Consider the following 21,383-nt stretch of genomic DNA (forward strand, 5'->3'; position numbering starts at 1 on the left):
TCCGCTCGGGACAGCTGTAATATTGTGTTTGCTAACATGTCATCCCGGGGAGAAATGAGCTTTGTGCTATCCTGAAGACACAGATTTCTTTCTTCCTTTCTTTCCTTTCTTTCTTTTCTTTCTTTTCTCTCTCTCTCTCTCTCTTTCTTTCACAGAGCAATCCTGCAAATTAGAGAGTGGAGAACTACTGAGGGGAGCGCAAACTACCCGAGAGGCAGAGATCAGCGGACTCTGCAGAAGGTCCCGCCTCTCTGCTCCTGTGGCAGCTCCCCCCCCTCCTCCCCTCTTCTTCTCCTCCCCCTCCTCCCCTTCCTCACCTCTCCCTCCTCCCCCTCCTTTTTCTCACCCCCTCCTCCCCTCCTCCTCCCCTCCTCCTCCCCCTCCTCCCTCCTCTTCCTCCCCCTCCTCCCCTTCCTCACCTCTCCCTCCTCCCCCTCCTCTTTCTCAGCCCCCCTCCCCTTCCTCACCTCTTCCTCCCCCCTCCTCCCCCCTCCTCCACCCCCTTCCCCCCCGCCCGCCCGGGGCGCGCTCCCGGTTAGGGCCGGCCCAGCTCGGGGCAGGGCTGCAGCCCACGAGGTCTGGCTGGGTGCGCGCGTCCCCCCACCGTCCGGGCGCCCGAGGCAGAGAGGCCAGCGCCTGGGGACGCCCCCGACCCCGTGGCCGGCGCCCGCGGACCATGCCTTCGAGCCCGCGGAGCTGGGGCGCCCGCGGCGACTACGAGCGGGTCCCCGGGGGGCGTGAGGCGCAGGTAACGCCCCTTGGTCCTGGGGGCGGCGGGGGGGGGGGCGCCTGCTCGGACCCCGACCCGGCCGGAGCCTTAGGGCCCCGCGTTAGTCGTACTCACGCCCAGAGGCGGACACGCGCAGTCCTGAGAGGTGCCCCCGGGCTCGCGGGGACGTGGACTCTGGACATCAGGGGCGCAGGCAGCGCGGCTGCTGGGCAGGGAAGGACGCGTGTTTCCTGAAGGGATGAGTAACTGCCCCGGCTCGGAAACACGCATTTGAGACAAGAATGGATGGAGCTGGCTTCGCTGAAGGAGGAGAGGCGGGGATGGAGGTGCGCCGGCGGGGGGCGGGGGGCGGGGGGCGGGGGGGGCGGGGGCTGCGCACCCTTCCCTGCCTGGCCTCGCTGCGCCCGCGCCCCCCGCCCCCGCCCCGCCCCGCCCCGGGCCAGGCTCCGCACAAGTTCCACTGGTTTTACTTTTCTCCACCACACAGGACAAAGCCTCACAAGCGCCCCTAAGAGAAGCAGTTCCGTGATTCTAAAAAGGAAAAACAAAATTCAGATTCAGGGGATCTTCTTCTAATCCTGAGTTTTGTTAGTGATTCCAAGTGTCAGATCAATATGACAGCATTCTTCTGATTGCACAGGAAATGGAACTATAGATGTTTTTAAAAGCAAAGCAAATTATATGAAGTCTGTAAAATATAGAGGTTGAATAAATCCCTTGAAAATGCGAAAGAGCTCCTCCAGGATAATACAGTGTTTTTTCTTTTTAATTTGTTTTTGTTTTTAGTTTTTTGTTTGTTTTTTGTTTGTTTGTTTGTTTTTTACTTTTCTTTTCTTTTTTACTTTAATGGCAGGCTTAAGCAGGAAAACAGGTTTAACATCATTGGTGCAACTACAGAGGTGGCAAAAGCAGTGAATCACAAACTTGTAGGGTGGGAAATGGTAAAACTCAAATAATTGACTCAGAATTGCACTCAGTTCTTCCTGCAGGATTCCAACGACATTTATGTCTTTGACTATTATTCAACCTGGGTAGCTTTATGGGCCAGGAATTCATTTAGAAAACACTACTTGTAGTTGCATTTTTTGTTGTTGTTACTTCTATGATGCCAAATTAAAAAAAAAAAAAAAGTTGATGGCTTCAAAGTAGATTGAAAACCTTATATGATTACATTTCATTGCTGAGGCTTTGTATTTTGACATAATAGATCTCAGACATAAATCTCACCTACTTATAAGCTAAGAAAGTGACTTTCTCATAGTTTGTAGGGCCTTCATGGTGACCTAGGAATAGAATGCTTAAAATTATTTTCTTACTGTGATTAGTGGCCATTCATTCATTCATTCATTTCTCCAGAACATGTTTATTATGAGCTGGGCCCTGGGCTAAAACTGAAAATATAAAGATAAACCAAATATAGTTTTCTGTCTTCCAGACTAAGTTAAGCAAGAGAGAAGCACCTCTCAGCAAATGATTCGATAGTCAGGAAAGAACGAGGGTAAATTCAGTGAAGACAGTTCTGAAGAGCCCCTTAAGTCCTCCCTAAGGAATATGTTGAGATTGCTATGGTAACCCAGAACAGGAATATAAGCCTTAAAGGCTGGGATGGGAAAAAAGGAATTACCAAAGGCAATAAATCTTAAATAGGATTGAAGTACAAGAGAGAATTAGCCAGAAGTGAAGTAGAAGGATGCGGGCAGGAGGAAAGTTCTCTCTAAGTGGCAGCAAGCAGCCTGTGACAGGTAGAATTGAGAGTGTGGGTTTGACTGGAAGACAGAATGGACTAACTGGATTAGATCCAGTCTCTTAAACTTCTTGAGTTTCTTAAACTCTGGGCCTTAGTTTCATCTACTGTAAATGAGGTTGACAAGAATGGTTTCACCACAAAGACATGAGATTATATATGTGTTTTTTTTTTAATTTTTAAAATTTATTTGTGAGAGAGAGAGAGTGAGCCAGCATGAGCAGGAGAAGCAGAAGGAGAAGCAGGCTTCCTGCTAGGCAGGGTGCCGGAGGGGGTGCTCAATTCCAGAACCCAGAGATCATGATCTGAGCTGAAGACTGATCCTTGACTGACTAAGCCACCCAGTTGCCCCACAAAGACGTGTTGTATTTAATGAGATAATATAGTTTGTATATATAATCTGGCACATAAGTGATTAAGAAACATACTTTTTAAAAAAGATTTTATTTACTCATTTGACATAGAGAGAGATAGAAAGAACACACAAGCAGGAGGAGCAGGGGTAGGCAGAGGGAGAAGGGGAAAACAGGCTCCCTGCCAAACAAGGAGCTGGATGTGGGACTTGATTCCGGGACCCCGTGATCATGACCTGAGCCAAAGGCAGCTGCTTAACTGACTGAGCCATCGGGTAACCCAAGAAACTTAAATTCTGTTTGGTCTCTGGATGTTTTCCCTTCTCCCTGAGGCTGTCCTTCCACTTTCTCTTAACTGCCTCCACCAATCCCAGAACCCTCTTCCAGTACCCACAAAGGAAGCTCCTGAAGTTAGGGGTTATGAGATACTGTGTAGCAGTCCCCCAAACCATATCCTTGTGGGACTACATCTCAAGGTTGAACCCAAGAAAGATTGAAAGTAGCACACTTCACACTAGTCCTGGACCCTGGCTATGCTGTGGTCTCATGGTCTAAATATTTCCTGCTCCTCCATCATAATACAGAAATAACAAGACCACCATTCAAATGAAAATTGCCCTTAAATCAGCAATGTTAAGGTATGTTTATGGAATGCCTGTTATACATGCAATAGTAGTTAAGCACAATAGATAAGAAAATAGCTTAGGAAACGAAGGCTTGGGGCGACAAGAGAAATGAGAAACATTTGGGGTCAGTTAGGTCTGCGGACTAGAAGTGCTACCTGAGTGAGAATAAGTGAGTTAGAAGGACTGAGAATATTTAATGGAGAAGAGGAGAGTAAACTAGAACACTGAAAGTTACTTTTTAGAATGTCATGTCCTGATTTTCTACATAGATGTTACTTTGTAACAATATATTAGTAATGAACTCCGGGAGACCCATGCTATGAATTCAGTATTCATTGAAAAGTCATTTATACATACTTGTTGCTTGATAAGGCATATTACCTTCACCAGATATTTACCTGTCTACTGTAATTTTTTCCAGGAGGTAACTATATTTGGAATTTACTGTGATAAATTCAGCCTGGCCCACATCTAAGGAGGCTAATTACTAGAGGACTCAAAGGGCCTCATATGAGATGCTTTCACATGGAAAATGAGCCAAGGGGGAATGTTAAATCAAATCCTGAGTTTTTGGCCTAAAATAACCTTCGGTAATAGCTTTGCTAGATGTAGGTGCTGAAAACAGCCACCTTTTTTTTTTTTTTTACTTAGCTCATGATTGTCTGGATCAGTTGGATCATGACCTGATTTGGGTCAGGTTGGCTGATTTTTGCTGAACTCTTAGGCACTTTGGCCAACCAGAAAGTTATCTAGTGACAGGATAGTATAGGATTAATTTACTCATATGTTTGACACTTCCCAAGGTAGGATGACAGACTGTCAGATGAGCACCTCAGTTCTCTTCTATAAGATCTCTCATCCTCTAGCAGCTAGTTTGGGATCAGACACATGGTGCATTCAGGGTTTCTAGCACAGAAAGCCTCTTGAGGCTTAGAATTGGAGTTCTCTTAGTGTCACTCTCATGGCATTCTTATGATCACAACGAGAAATGATGCCAGCCCAGATTTAAGGTGTGGAAAATAGAGTTTACCTCTTGATGGGAAAAGCTGCTAAGAATTTTTAGCCATTTGTAGTTGGCCACAAAAACAAGATGTATTTTGGATGTGAATAAGATCTTTTCTTTGGTGGTAAATTATCAAGTTGGCAACTCCCCGTGAAATAGAATGTGACTTGTGGGTTAAATCAAGAATTTTCAGAACATTTTCCACAATATGTGCACTTATTTTCCAAATAATATATTTGGCAATAATAGTGACAGTGATATTATAGATCACATGTGTATGTAAGTGGTTGTTTTGGGCTACAGTGTGATGACTCTTTTACATTTATCATTGCATTTACTTTTTGCAAAGATAATATAAGGATAGATAGCAATTGAGTAAATGATTTATAGTATATCATTTGCTGTGACTCAGAGAACAGATTTGGAATGAATAATGTTTTCCCCTCTATACTCAGGACATTTTTCTGGAAAGGATGGAATTTTGTTGCACTCATTCCTTAAAGGATAAGAATTTTAAAAAATGTAGTAGTAAACACTTACATACCTGTTGTGTATGAAATCAGGCCTGGATTAGAGAGGATCAGTGTTAAAATTGTTAAATACAGGACAGTTTCTAATAATGAACTTTACTGTGGTGATCAGTTTTATTTTTTAAAATATAAACATAGGTGCTGACTCAAAATATAAAATGATTACTTTTGAGGCCTTCTTTTAAACCCTTCTTTTGGTTGAACTCACCAGGTCAATAGGAAGAATTTTATGATGATATTATAACCTCCCAAAATAATATGTTTCTGTGATAATTAAATGTTTTTTATCTATACTTTAATACAAACATATGTAATTAAATATACAGAAGTAAACCAAATGCCTATTATATTCTTATTTTTATATTTTTCAGAAAAAAGGACAAAATATCTTTAATTTAGTGATTAAAATGCTTTAAATTTAATTTATATATAGATGCTAAATTATGTATACATATGCATATACATACATATAAGCACAGTTATAGAAATTCAAGGGTGTGTGTGTGTGTGTATATATATATAGAGAGAGAGAGAGAGAGAGAAGTAATATTTCAGAAATGATTTTTCTTTCCTATGTGGTTTTCTGCTATGTAAACAGAGTCATAATGATAACTGTTGGGAGAAATCCTAAAATGCCTCTAGTCCGACCACTATTCTAATATCTTAATTTTATTCCTTAAGATTATGATATCAACATAGCCACAACTATTAGTAGATGAAATTGTTTCATATAGACTTTTCCAACATTAACAAAGATATTTCAAGTATAAAATAAAAGCATATTCTTCATATACTACTTGTTATGTTTTTCTTTTTAGAAATGCAATCCAGAGAAAAATGCTTCATTCTTCAGTAGGATGACATATTCCTGGTTTAGCAGGTAGGAATTTTACTAATCTGTAGCATACCACCTTAAGGAATAGTAGAAGGGAAATGATACCTAAATGTTATTCCTCTAATCTAAGAATGAATATTTTTATAAAATGACTATGTAAAGACTTTTTTGTTATATTATTTTATTACAGAGAAATCACAGATAATAACATAATAAGTAATTCCACAGATAAGATTGCTAATACTTCTGTCTGTCCCTTTATAGGATTTCTAACCCTGTTAGTACTATGGAAGGAGAAAAATTTGATTTTTTTAAAGATTCTATTTATTTGAGAAAGAGATAGAGAAAGAGAGAGCATGTGCACTCGCATGAGCAGCGGGAGGGGCAGAGGGAGAGGAATAGGTGGAAAATCTCAAGCCTACTCTGCTGACTGGGGATCCTGGGGAGGCTCTATCTGATGACTCTGAGCCAAAACCAAGAGTCGGGTTCTTAACTGACTGAGCCACCCCGGCACCCCAGAACTTTGAATTTCTTTTAACATCCAGTAAATATGTGTGTATTTTTCCCCAAGTCTTATGAGATAGGCATATATATTTAAGAAAGTTGAAAATTGAAGCTTAGGGAGAGGAATTAACTCGTACATTGAGGCCCAAGGAGGGGCACACCAACTTGGTGTTGGAAGTCAGTTTTTTTTTATATGTTTCATGCTTTTCTTTTAACTTTGATAGTCTACTTTTTACTAGGAATGTTCCTAGAAACACATGTATATATATACTACTGTTAAAACACACATTTTTGTAAGGCATATAATGAGAATAATTCATGTATAATGTATGATGAGGGCTTTAACACAAGATTAAATCATATTAAAAGAGAAGAATTTTTTCCAGTTTTATAAATTTAGAAGCTTTCTTTAGAAATGTATTTCTTTCCACTCAAAGCAGAAAGGTTATGATACATGAACTGAATTTATTATCTTTATGCCCCTTGTTCTATAGTTAGTAGAGACAAAATTGCCCAATATGATCTATAAATATGCTCTCAAGAGTAGATGAATGCTTAAAAAGAACAAGAAAAGGTTGGTTGTGTGCTGGATGCCCTGCATTATGCTAACCTTTAAAAATGCAGAGATAAATGTCCTACTTCCTATCTTCTAGGAATTCATAGATATAGAAAGATTAAAAAGTATACTATAAATTACCCTAAAAGGCAAAAGATGATATAAGCATGATAAACACTGTTTGAGGAATGACATCTAACCACTTTCACACAGAGAATGTTTTACAAGTAATTAATGCTTTAACCCAACATTTAACAATGTGTAACAGTAAGCCAAGAGGCATTCCAAGTTGAGCAAATACTGTATGCAAACCAGAGTGAACTGACCCCTCCCACACTGCAATGTGTTGATGTGGCAAGAGATCAAGCAGAGTGTAATGTGGTTTATGTTTGCACTTAGGAAAATCACCTTTAGAATTGTATGGATATGGTATGTACTAGGTGAGAATGGAGACAGAGGGAGTAGTTAGACAGTTCTTCAATTATGCTGGTAAATTTATGGTTATGGCCTGAACTAGGGTAATGATAAAGAAGATGAAGAAGGAAGAGATTCAAAAGCTAATGAATAGATTGAGTTAATTGGATAAGGAATTTGAAGAACTGGGAAAAATATTAATCAGTTTCTGGCTGAGATAACTGTCAGGTTCAGGTGTGGTGAAGACCTGTGTGTTCAGTTTGGAGAAACTTCAATTTGAGATGTTTGACTCATCCCCATAAAAAATATCGAATAGGTGTTGGATATATAGGCTTTTGATCTATGGATATAGATTTGGAAGTAATTGACTGTATGTCAATAGTTGATGCCGTGAGTCTGAATGAGATCATCCAGAAAGAGAGAGCCTATTGAACAGGATGAACAAATAGAACATTGAGAATCCTCAGTATTTAAATGGTGAAAGGAGGGGTAATCTACCAAAGAAGCTAAGGAAAGGCATTCAGAATGTAAGAGACAAACCAAGGAGAAAAGAGTGTGTTTGAAAGCTAAGGAAACTGCCAATAGTGCCAAATACTGAAAAGGGATAAATTAAAGAAAGAACTGAGTATTCTTCATTGAACTTGGCAATGGAAAGTTCATTGGTGATTTTTAAGAAAGTAGTTTAAGTAGAAAACTGATAAACTTAGTGAGCAAATAATTGGGTTGAATTATAAGACTTACAAGTTAACACAAACCTAGGAATCACTGAGAGGCTGCCAAAAATTTTACATCAATATGCTACATTAAGTTATACACCAGGAAAAAGAATGGTTAAATAGGAATTATGTAAATGTGGGCTATTTATACTCAGTGATTTTGATTTTTCAAACTTGTATATGTATAAATATATTTTCCAGCCCTGAGTTACATTTCATTCATGTGTTGAGAGTAAGAGTGGTGTCTATCCAGCTTTAAAAATTTCAAACTGTCATTTTTAAGTCACAGGATATCATAGAATTTAAATAATGCAAGTAAAATTAATTTTAAGTAAATGTACTTTTAAAACTTTATCAAACTAGAAACACTATATATGTTTATTTTAAATATTGCAAACACCAGTTTAGGAGGCCTAAAATATGAAACTGAAATTAAAATTAATAAGCAAGATAAGGCATAGAAAATTTTAAAATATAACAACTCAGTATCTTGAAGTCCATATCTTAGGTCAATCAAACAAACTAATAAGTTATAATTATTGAATATCACATTTATTTTCTGTTTAAATTTAAGATCTCAGAACTAGATAGGAAATATTTTTATAGTATGCTGTTATCTGGAACTGTCATTGGCATGAATCTAATTTGATTTCTTATCTAGTAATTAAACAATTGCAGCTAAAATATAGCTATTGTTTAAGAGAATGTCTCTTTGAAGACAGTGGCTAATTGTGTTCTCAGAACTGTTCTTTGAATTACAGAATAAAGTCAGAAATTATTTCCTAGGCCAAAGTTAAGCTCCCACAATTACATGAATAATTCAATTAAAATGTGCTCAGATGATACAAATAATTAGGGAATTACATGCTTATGAGCCTTAATTCCTAAGGCAGTAGCTGTCTAGATAGTTTTGATGATCAAATAATTATGAAGCCTTTATCAGCAAATATAATCTGTCATCAGTGTATAATAATCATTGTCATAGAATAATCCCCTTGACGTACATGGAAAAATCTAGGTAAAGTTTTTATAGGTCACAGTTGAATCACTTATTTTAACCAGGGGTACACTATTTAGTCTGTTCTCCCTTTTCCTCACATATTAATAAAACATAAATTACCTGACTTTGTCCTATATTACAATTTTTGGACAGACTGACTTTTTGTCTTTTCCCATAAGGCAATCACCCCTTTCCAGAAATGTTTTAAAAAGTGATTAACAGGAATGAAATTGGTAATGCAACTATATATCTATACTTTCCAAGTTTTCCAATATTACTTACCTACAGAATTTACATTTCATCTCATCTTCCTAGTGAATTGCTACTGGTTTGCTGCTCTTAACATCAGTTGGATGAGATATTTATTCACACTTGTTATTGTCAAATATACTCAAAATTCTCTTTAAGATAACACCATCTTAAACAGAGTGGAGGGTCACCTGGGTGGCTCAGTGGTTGAATGCCTGCCTTTGGCTCAGGTTGTGATCCTGGAATGGGCTCCCTGCAGGGGTCCTGCCTCTGCCTCTGCCTGTATCTCTGCCTCTCTCTCTGTTTCTCATGAATAAATAAATAAATAAATAAATAAATAAATAAATAAAATCTTAAAAAAACCCAAAAAAACAGAGTAGAATATTATACTTAATGGCATTGTCTGCCTTTGGTTAAGTTAGCAGTGGTTTATATCACATTTAAAAAACTGACCAGGAAAAAAAAAAAAAAACAACAAAAAAAAACTGACGAGGGGATCCCTGGGTGGCGCAGCTGTTTGGCGCCTGCCTTTGGCCCAGGGCGCGGTCCTGGATATCCGGGATCGAATCCCACGTCAGGCTCCCAGTGCGTGAAGCCTGCTTCTTCCTCTGCCTGTGTCTCTGCCTCTCTCTTTCTCACTGTATGCCTATCATAAATAAATAAAAGTTAAAAAAAAAAATTAAAAAACTGACCAGTCTCTGGGATGCCTGGTATTTAACAGCCTGTAAAAATGAGAAATTAATACTGCTCTGCCTGCTTTAGAGAGTTGTAACGATCAAATTAATTTAACTGAATGACCTTGAAAAGAAATATCAGTCCAAAAAACCAAGATGCATCCTTAGGAATCAAGTCCACAAGTTTATGGGACCTGGTGCATGCTACATTCCCTTTACTGGAAGGTCCTGGTTTCTTCCCCAAAAGCCTCATCATTTGACTTAAAGAAGCGCTCTTTTCTCTTTTTCTGGATGCTTATGTGTGATGGAAAGACCAGCCAGGATGATGAGAGTATTTAAATTTGCAGCAGAGCAAAAGAGGAACACACACGTGGACAAAGGGAGCCACAGTAGTTAAAAGGCTGAGCCATGTACATGCATCACAATCAATTCAGTTTAAGTGTCACTTCTAGATGCTACATTATTTGGAGACTCAGCATGAAAGTCGAGGGTCACTTATCCCCGTGAACCAAAACCGCTGAGTTTTGCACAGTTCTAACTCAAAATGCTGAGGCAGTGAATGTTATTAAAAATGCTTTTTTGAAAATCAATGCAATCTTATTTTGAAAATGAATATTTATTTTGTGGAATGGAATAGAAAGACTTAGTATGACATAAAAGTAGTTTATTGCTTAATATGTTTTTGAAAGTGCACTGCAGGAAAACTTCCAGTGTATTTGAGCCAACAGAAACATGATTACTGAAGGTCCTTTCTTAGTACATTTAAACCTTTTTGTTAAATATGAATTGTAATATGTTATGTAAGTCTAATAAAAGTGAAATTGAATCCAGTGGAGACTCTGGTTGCCATAGAGTTTAAATCCATCTCAGGGTCAATCAATAGAGATTGTTCGGTAATAATGACAATGAAAGTAGTCCCAATTTGGAGTCATGCAATACTTTGTTATGTTCTCTTGGACTGATAATGTACTTTATAATGGAGAGAACAGAAACTATTGAGTCAGAAGGCCAGGGTTTAAATGTGGGTTTAATTTCTTACTGAACAAGTCATGTCACCAAGCTCATAGACCAAGCATATCTGAACGACATCACTTAGGAACATGTTTGACTTTTGCAGCCTTTGGGTAAATACCTAGTAGTGCAATTGCTGGGCCCTATTTTTAACTTTTTGAGGAACCTCCACCCTGTCTTCCAGAGTGGTTGCACCCGTCTGCATTCCCACCACCAAGTGTAAGAGGGTTCCCCTTTCTCCACTGCCTCGCTAAGTAAAGTAAAGTCAGTCAGAGGATGATAAATGCCATATCACATGATTTCACTCATGTGGAAATTAAGAAACAAACACGTGAATATAGGGAAGGGAAAAAGAGAGAGAGAGAAGCAAACCAAAGAGGCTCTTAATCACAGAGAAGAAATTGAGAGTTGGTGGAGGGATGGGCTAACCGGGTGGTGGGTGTTAAGGAGGTCACTTGTTATGATGAGCACTGGGTCTTATATGTAAGTGATGAGTCACTAAATTATACTTCTGAACGAATTTTACACTGTATGTTAACTAACTAGAATTTAAACAAAAATTTGAAAAAACAAAACAAAACAAAACAAGGAACGTATCAAGCAACAGAATAGCCGAGTAATAATAGCTGAAAAAAAATAGGTATTTATTTTCTTGTTATTGGGCAGAATGCTGGGAATAAGCTGGTGACCTACGTTATAAAGGTCCCAGAGTTTTCCTGTCTTTCCACTTCCCGTCCTTATTAATTGGCTTTTCACCCATGGTGGCAAAGACGGCTCCTCTGTGTCGGAGCACTATGCCTCTAGTACAATCAGAAAGGAAGAAGGAGAAGGAAAAAGGAGGCAAAATATTTTCTCCTCTTGAAGTTTTGTGCCTGCTTTTGAAAAAGAAAGTTCTCCTCAGCAGACTTTTGTTCAGATGTCCTTAACCATAATTGAGTTAAATTATTAATGCCAAGCAAAAGGTACTGAGATTACCAGGACTACTTTAGACCAATCATAATTTATGACTCTGTGGCTGGGGAGAGGACTTACCCCGAGTTCAAGAAATTTTCAACTGAGTAAGTATCAGATTCCTCATGGTAAGAAGATGATGGGGCAGAAGGATGGCTGTAAGGTAAGTATAATTTATTGTCTGCCACAACAACATTTGGGGTGTAACGAGATCATGCACCATACATAGTTTGCCTGGGACAATCCTGATTTAGACCAGTTGTTTGTGCATAATTGCTCACAGTTCTTGCATAATTACTCTCAGCTTACCTTGGGGTAAGCTTATGGAAGGGGGGAGAGTGGAAGTACTGAGATGAGCAGTAATTTGTCATACTTCTTACAGCATCTTAAGAAATGGCACTGTCACACTGGCTCATATTCTATTGGTCAAAGGTCATATGGCCAAGGCTAAAGTTAATGAATAGACAGGTACTCCACATCCAATTGGACAGTTTAAAAAGTCAGGTGGCAAAGGGTATACATGTCCCAGTGGAATAGGAGAGGTTGCAAATGCAGAGGTTGGATCCATTTCTTCTCTGATAAAAGACTAAAAAAGCAGCTGTTTTGGGGTTTTGGAGTGAATACCTTACTGTGAAAGTTGGCTATTTAAATTTCAATAAGAGAGGTAAACTAATAGGTGCTTCCAATATGAGATGAGTAAATGAAATTAGTGTTTCACTAAATAATTGGATGTCCAAATACTTCTTCTAAAATCTACAGATGATAATTGCATATTATTGAACTACCCAATATATTGTGTGACTTTTCGAAATACCATCTAGTCATTGTATACTGATTTAAAAAATAACTTACAAATCAGAGAATAAGAAAAATGCATGCAAAATTATTTTTAACTTTGTTATTGGTTTTGCTTAATTGTTTACCTTACTCTTTCATTTTTAGAATAATTGTTTTAGGCTATAAGAAACCTTTGGAAAGAGAGGACCTTTTTGAACTAAACGAAAGTGATTCTTCCTATATCGTGTGTCCCATCTTTGAAAAACAATGGAGGAAGGAAGTTTTAAGGAATCAAGAAAGGCAAAAAATAAAGGTAATTAATTCTTAAATTCTAAGTACCTAATTACTACCTAAAACTAGAAAAAGCTTCTTCCAAACTTGAGATAGTATTATTAATTTAGAAAGTCCCTAAAATATGTGAAAAGACAAGCTATGTTCATAAGTACAGTTGGTTGTTATTGCAACTAATTTCTGTCATCAAATTATTCAGCTAGCCCTCTTTTAGTATCAGGAACAATGTGTTGATATGTTATCTTTGGCTTTTCACCAGTATCTTTTGCTCAACTATTGTGGCAAAGATGGTTTCTATATCCCATGGCCTCTTATCTGTTTGTCCAAATTAGTAATATGGTGACCAAGACCAAAGTTTATAGGGCAGGGTGGGGACTTCATATCTGTTTAGTATCATATACATACACATATACATCTTTAGAATTCCCAAAAAGAAGATATGATTTGAAAATAAAACTGTATTTATATTAATTAATTAATGGAACAGTTTCAACATTCACAAAAGTAATAAAATGACTATTTCTCTTGCCCATTTAGACCAGATGGTGTAAATAATACCAGGTGGTCTGGAGATATACCTTACCAATGATATAGGTCATATTTTCAAGTTCAACTGAATTCATCCCTCTTATTACCTTATTATCTTTGGAGTACATTACTAATTTTATAGTCAGTTTATATATATATTTCATTTTTTTACTTGTATTAGCTCTGCCCAATTTTCTCATTGTTTCTTATTTTCTTTCATTATATAGGCACCCTTTTGTAAAGAGGCACATACCAGGAAGCCATCTCTGGTCTATGCATTGTGGAACACCTTTAAGTTTGTCCTAATTCAAGTTGCTTTATTCAAAGTGTTTGCTGATATTTTGTCCTTTAGTAGCCCACTCATAATGAAGTAAGTCATAGTCTTATTTTTTTAATTTCTCCACAGATAAATGATAAAAAAAGAAGGGAAAGTTCTCATTGCAAATTTTATTTAGGATATGGACATCTTGCTAACTTTGCTATAATACAAATATGAATAATATATTCAATATTTACTGAAGTCAACTGTGTACTAAACAGTGCTCTAAAATCTTTAATTATCTTATTTAATTTTCACAACAATCCTATGAGATAAGAAATATTACACTCATTATCACAATGTGAAAACAGGTTTAAGCAATTTGCCTAAGTTAACATAGCTAGAAAATGCCAGAGCTATGATTAAAAGCTAGGAAGCTGTGGAAGGGGAGGTGGGCCGGGGATGGGGTGACTGGGTGATGGGCACTGAGGGGGGCACTTGGCGGGACGAGCACTGGGTGTTATGCTATATGTTGGCAAATCGTACTTCATTTAAAAAAAAATAAAAAAAAGCTAGGAAGTCTTCTTGAATATATATTTAGAAAATGAAATGATACATATTCTTACTATTTTTCTTAGCTGTGACCTTTTGGGAGTTGAACTTTATCAGCCAGGGTAGTAATATTTCAGTATAAATAAATATAAATGTATATGTCTATATATGTACGCACATATACATAGAGACACAATGTTTGAAGAATTTCCTTGATATTCTTTAATACCAATAAGCCAGATAACGAAATTGGAACCTTGACTCTGGCACCTTTTTCAAGAAAGCATTGTCCTACCTCTAACTGTTATGTGAAGGAAACACAATTTTTTTCTTTTTTAATTAGTCTATGATAATATTTTTGTATTGAATAAATTTCCAAGTTGTTGGAGATTTTAAGAACTATTTAATTCATGAAAACATAATTAATCCTTAGTTACCTGAACCCTTGATAATATCCAGGCATGTATTTATCTAATATTTATTGAGCACCTACTACATACCACTATTCTTGATAGACCCTGCAGATAGACAAAGATCAAAAGTCCCTGCTCCAAAGACATTCAGAGGGATGAGATAAATATTAAACAAATGAATAAACATAAATGATATTAAGAAATAATCAATGTTAAGGAAAAAAAATACAATAAGTGAGGGGGTAAGAAATTCCATTCTGGGGAGATTAAAGTGCTATTTTATTTAAGGAGGTTAGGAAAGACTTTGGTGATAGGTGACATTTGAAAAAAGTCCTAAAGGAAGTTAGGGAGGAAGCCAAGGCCATATCTATTGCAAATAGGAAGAACAAGAAGGGCAAAAACCACAAGGCAGGAGCATGCTTGTTGTCTTTGAGGACCCACAGGAGGTAAGTGAGAATAGAGCAAAAAGTGAGACAAAATGTAATATGATTGAAGTTAGAAAGGTCTGGGCATGAAAAAGATTTTAAAGGGCCTTCTAGAATATGATGGTGATACTGGCTTTTATTCTGTTAGAAGGGAAAACTTTGGAAGATTTTTGAGCAGGAATTGGTATGATTAGACTTAAGTTTTATAGGGATCACTCTGATACTTTGTGGAAAATAATGTAAAGAGAAGCAAAAGTAGAAGTATTACCAGTTGGAAGACTGAGATAATCCAAGTAAAAGTCAATGTGGTTTCAACTAAGTTGTAGCAATGAAGGTAATAACAAGTGGTCAGATTCTGGTATATTTTAATGGATGCCTGGGTGATTCAACTGGTTAAGCATCTGCCTTTGGCTCAGGTCATGATCCCAGGGTCCTAGGATCAAGGCCCACATTGGGCTCCTTGCTTCATGGGTAGCCTGCTTCTTCCTCTCTGCCTGCTGCTCCCCCTGCTTGTGCTCTCTGTCAAACAAATAAAATCTTAAAAAAAATAAAGGTAGAGTCAGCATAACGTAATGGTGGATTGAATATAGGTTAAGAGAGGAGAGGAATCAAGGATGCCTTCAGAGGTTTTTTTTTTTTTTTGTTGAAGTCACAAGGTAAATGAGGCACCATTTACTGAGATATAAAAGCTCAGGAAAGAGTAGGGTAGGAAGTGGGGTGTCCTTTTTGGACTTGCTAAATTTGAAATACGTATTAGCCCTTTTGCAGGAAGGAGTGAATTAACTGACTGTTGTCCTTTGGGCAGCTTATAGGAGTGACTTTTGACTGGCAACTGGAACTTGCATTTCAGGAAGGTTCCTGGTGCCCTAACTGTTAAGAGTGGTTTAATATGTCCAAACTACTTAATGATCAATATGATTCATGCTGAATACCTACTTTCCTTCTAGAAGTTTGGAATTTGGGCATGTGTTAGGAAGAGGGTGCCTTGTATACTGAATCCCCAATGAGCTTGTCTGGTAGACAATATTTCATATATGTTGCCACAACTAGTTGCTGGGGTAATTAAATGTGTTTTATTTGACACTACTGAGAAAGGACTTTTGGAAGCTTGTGTCTGTTTTCTTCTGGACTTTAGCCCATGTACCTTTTCTCTTTGCTGATTTTTTGGGTATCTTTCAACATAATAAATCATAGTCCTAGTATGACTAGATGCTGACTGTTATAAGTCCTTCAAATGAATCATTTAACTAGGAAGTGGCCTTGGGGATCCCTGGCATCCATCTAAAGAATCTAGAAAGATTGTGATTGATTGTCTACATAAACCTGGAGTCAACCGAAACTCTCCACAGACAAGATAACACACCTCTTCTTCTCCTGCTTCTGCTTCTCACCTTTGTATATAACAGCTATTTTTAAGGAGTTGCCCTAGAGTTATCTCATCTATGGTCAGAAATCTCTCTCTCAGAAATATTGACCAGCATCTTCCTCTCCTGCCCTCTTCTGGTGATGTATTGCTATAGTATTAAACATATAGAATTTTAGTAGCATAAAACAATGATAATTTTATTATATTCACAAATGTCTGTGAGGAAAACTTGATAACCACTAAGCTACAGCAACAAAGCATGATTTGTGGATCTGAACTTCAGAGAGTGGTGGATTTTCTTTGATCCACCATGATGGAGGCTTTAGCTGAGTAGCTCGAATGGCTGTCGACAGCTGTAGAAGCTCAAATAGAGACATATGTTTGGAGCCTTGGTTTGGCTCTTGGCTGGGTTACCTTGGTTCTTTTTTATGTGTGCTGGTACTGGAATGTCCAGGATGGCTTCTTCACTTACATACTGATGCCTGGGCTAAGATGGCTGGAGATGGCCGGATATCCATCTCTGTCTGTCTGTCTCTCTCTTCAAGACTCTCCAAATGGTTAGCTTGAGCACAAAAGTCTCAGAGCAATTGAACTTCCTACATAGCAGCTGGATTTTTTCAGAGTGAACATGCCAAGAGGCTCAGACAAGTCTTTTTATGACCTAGGCTTGGCAGCCCCAAAAATCAGATCTGCCACATTATTTTGGTCAACAAGTCCCTAAATAAGCCCAGATGCAAGTGGAAGAGAGAGTAGTTAGGTTTAACTTCTGAGTGGGAGGAGTAGCTAGAGATTTCCAGCCATTTTTAGTCATGTCCTGATTCCTAGTTTTCAATGACTACTGCTCAAAAAACTCATTCTAGAATCTCAATGTGGCCACTGTTTCCTAAAATAGCTGTAGGTCATGGCAATTCAGTGTCCCTGCCTTGCCTCTAGGGTAAGGAACGGTCTCTAATTTTGTGGCATACTTTTGTAACACATTAGCTTGACTATACTGGCAAAATAGTAATATCAATATCCCATTGAAATGAATTGTTATTGTATTTTTCTCCCTGCCTAGACTATGAGCTCCTCATGGTACACAGGATTCTGTATTACTCAATTTCTGTGTGCTTACTGCCTAGTACAGGACTGAACATAGAACTCAAATACATTTCCTGAATGGAATACTGAATTATGACTGGCTTATCCAAAGTCACACTTTTTAAAGAGATTCTCCTTCTAGAGTAATTGAATAGCCTTAATGTTTCTACACCAAGGACTAAATGATCAGAAAGAATTTTAAGGGTTTAACTATATGTTAACTAACTGGAATTTATTTATTTAGTTTTTAAAAAACATTTTATCCATTCATTCATGAGAAACAGAGAGAGAGAGAGGTAGAGACACAGGCAGAGGGAGAAGGAGGCTCCACGCAGGGACCCCGACACGGGACTGGATCCTGGGACCCCAGGATCACTGTGGGACGAAGGCAGGCGCCAAACCACTGAGCCACCCAGGGATCCCAACTAACTAGAATTTAAACAAAAACTTGAAATACAAAAATATTTCTGAGTTTGTATGATCATAACTGAGCCTGGGGGAGCTAATTTTATAAGCTAATTTTGAGACGTATATTTTTTTCTTTCGATAAGGGAAATTACTCGAGAGTACTATCCTTAAGGATGAGAATACATTGTCATGTTATCAAGACTCATATGTGTAATAATCAACATATAAAAATGATACTTTCATTAACTTAGTATTAGAATAAATATGTTTCTTGTTGATTGTGCTTATTCTTTGTCCACCTATGAGTTTTATTATAATATTAGTCAAACAAGAAAATGAATATTCATATCTGATATGATGTGTTTGGTTTTATGGTCTTCATCATGCCTTGATCACAGATTAATTTTAATACTTCCTGATTTATATGTGTAGAGCCACTATGGTACCTATTGATAATTTTTTTTTGTTTGATTTTATGAGAAAGGAAGAAACTTTAGTTTGTAGCTACATCCACAATAAGAAGAACAGTGCACCTTTTTAGGGAAATTTAATTGGTAGACCAAGAAGATATTTAGTTAGTTTTTCTTATAAAAATAATTAGTTGTCTCAATGGATGGCATCTAATAGAGATCCACTAAGAAATACAGAACTTCCTGTTATTTTATCTAGGTGGGATGTGGCATCATTTAGTAGTGTCATTGAGAATACACATTGCTCTAAATAATTTTCAATGACTAGAGGTTGTAATAATAATTTTAGAAACACTGGTATATATTTGATTCCAAAGTACAATTTTAATAATGTGAATATTTTGAAGTACTTGGTTTATAAAGCAATTCGGGAAACACCAATTGCTTTTAATTTTTTCACTCATAAGTTGTCCAAGCTGCCAATAAAATAAATCAAGACTTAGACAATTTTTTATTTTTTAAAAATGTAAACTTTAAAAATGTAAACTCACATAAAGAATGAGTTTTAAAGTCAATGTTCTTAAAAAAAAATGTAAGTATAGTCTGACTTAATTACACGTGGGTTCCTTCTGGTTATTACCTTAAGTTAATTCAAAATGGCTATTTACAATGACAAAGCACATTTCTGCATCTCCAGAACTCAGAGTTAAAAAAAAAAAGTACATTTCTAAAACATCTAATATTATACTTTTTACCTTATACAGTAATATACCTAATTATTGCCTAATAATATACCTACCTAAATAAACCCAAGAATTGAGCCAGCAAAATAAATGATATATTAATCTGTAGTATCTGAGAGAATATGTCCAAGTTGTTTTCACCATGATTTAGAGTATAGGTAGTCTTTTTAAATTCTTACTGTTATTAGTCACACAGACACGTTTAAAAAAGGTTGAGAACACCTATATAATGTTATTAACAATGACATGAGGCATTTGGAGTTTTAACCAGTGTTTACAATTGAAGGACAATAAGCAACCAAAAGAGTTATGATTAGAACCATCCTCATTGTTTAGCTGTACCCCAGCCTTAACCCTAATCATCATGACCGTGCTGTCACCAAACGTAAGAGGAAATAAAGGAAAATAGAGTAGACAGAAACTGGTTATGGATAAAAGTAACAAAAGGTGGGATGCCTGGGTGGCTCAGTGGTTGAGCATTTGCCTTTGGCTCAGGTCATGATTCCCGGGTCCTGGAATCGAGTCCCACATCAGGCTCCCTGGAGGGAGCCTGCTTCTCACTCTGCGTATGTCTCTGCCTCTCTCTCTCTGTCTCTCATGAATAAATAAGTAAAATCTATTTTTAAAAAAGTTTTAAAAAGTGAAATATAATTCTGGCCTTTGAAAAAAACTGTGTGCCATTCTGAGAGATTCACTACTTATATTCTAATTGTCATGTTTCCTTATGTTTAACAAAATGCATGATTATTATAAAAAAGAAGCTTTAAATGTCTTTGTGTCTCAACTTGTATGATGAAGTTAGATCAGAACAGTTGGTTGGTGAAAAATTAACCTTGTACTCCAAAGCCTTTGAAAATAACTGTTGCTTCTATTTATTATATAATTTTTGAATTAAAAATAAAGGGGGGAAAAGAGGCCAAATTGAGCAAGAAGAGCAAAGAGTGGGTAAAAAAAATATAGGTGTATGTAACATTTTGACAACACTTCACGCTTATAAGCATTTATCTACTTGAGATGCTTAACGTTTCTTCCCCTTTCTCAATTTTTATATGACATTCAGGCAAATGATCATTTTCTGTGAACATCGCGCAGATTTTGGATGGAGTGGCTATGGTTATGCTTTGGCACTTTTTGTTGTAGTCTTTTTGCAAACCTTGATCCTTCAGCAATACCAACGTTTTAACATGCTCACTTCAGCAAAAATTAAGACAGCCATAATGGGACTCATCTACAAAAAGGTAAAAAATTAAGGAATTCCCAATTTCTAAATGGATTCTTTCCTTGTATACTCTAAAATATAGGAGAGTATGTTAAAAGGTTCCTAGGGTGCCCTTTGAATGTACATTTGTTTTACTTTAAAAGAACTTTGACTCATCCATATTGGTTGTATTCATTTCTCTGTAGGACTCTCTATAGTTCTTACAGTCCCTGCAACTTCCAGTGAGCCCTAATCCTTGAAACTAAATGATGGTTTCTGTCCACTGTTGTATCACTGAAATCCTCCTCACCAAGTGAATGACAACGAATGTAATGTGTTCGTCATTATCTGTGTGTATGTACCATTGAAGTTTCTTCTTTTCATGATATTTTCATTCTGCATACTACTTTTTTCTTCTTCCTCTGTTTGCTTTTCTCTACTTTTTCATGCAACAAAGCCATCTTTCTTTAAACCATCATTATCTGCTTCTCTTTCATTCTAACTCCTGCCTCTGTACCCACCTACCCTCCAAAACCTGGCTGATGCTTATACCTGTGATAATGCTGAAGTATAATTTGTTCTCTCTTGAAAATGCAATTTTAAATACCACCTCTTTACCATCCAGAGCCTTTTATTTACATTATCATCATAAACAATTAAAGAGTTTCTTTCTTCCCATAGTTATCACCGGAGTTGTTCAATCAAGTGCATTTTGCATTCTTACTCTATAGTTTTCTATAAATTGTGGACTCTTTATTTTATTTTATTTATTTTTAATTTTTATTTATTTATGATAGTCACACAGAGAGAGAGAGAGGCAGAGACATAGGCAGAGGGAGAAGCAGGCTCCATGCACCGAGAGCCCGATGTGGGATTCGATCCCGGGTCTCCAGGATCGCGCCCTGGGCCAAAGGCAGGCGCTAAACCGCTGCGCCACCCAGGAATCCCAATTGTGGACTCTTTAAAATTTGGATAGAAACCTATTTACCTGTTGTACCTTTGTCATCTGGGAGAATGGCTTTTATACATTTTTATAA

The 21,383-nt window shown here is 37.3% G+C and overlaps 1 protein-coding gene across 5 annotated transcripts in view; it reads left to right on the forward strand.

Annotated features, from left to right (window-relative positions):
* Positions 1 to 606: 606 nt before the first annotated feature.
* Positions 607 to 21,383, forward strand: part of LOC478384 (multidrug resistance-associated protein 1-like) — an 86,988-nt gene continuing 66,211 nt past the window's right edge. For all 5 annotated transcript variants that reach the window (XM_038581225.1, XM_038581226.1, XM_038581229.1 and 2 more), the window contains exons 1-5: positions 607 to 748; positions 5,805 to 5,866; positions 12,839 to 12,986; positions 13,720 to 13,862; positions 20,209 to 20,386. In XM_038581225.1, coding sequence (XP_038437153.1) covers positions 677 to 748; positions 5,805 to 5,866; positions 12,839 to 12,986; positions 13,720 to 13,862; positions 20,209 to 20,386 — 603 coding nt within the window. In that variant the 5' untranslated portion in view covers positions 607 to 676. The remainder of the gene's footprint in view (positions 749 to 5,804; positions 5,867 to 12,838; positions 12,987 to 13,719; positions 13,863 to 20,208; positions 20,387 to 21,383) is intronic.

Source organism: Canis lupus, chromosome 31, assembly GCF_011100685.1.
Source record: "Canis lupus familiaris isolate Mischka breed German Shepherd chromosome 31, alternate assembly UU_Cfam_GSD_1.0, whole genome shotgun sequence".
NCBI lineage: Eukaryota > Metazoa > Chordata > Mammalia > Carnivora > Canidae > Canis > Canis lupus.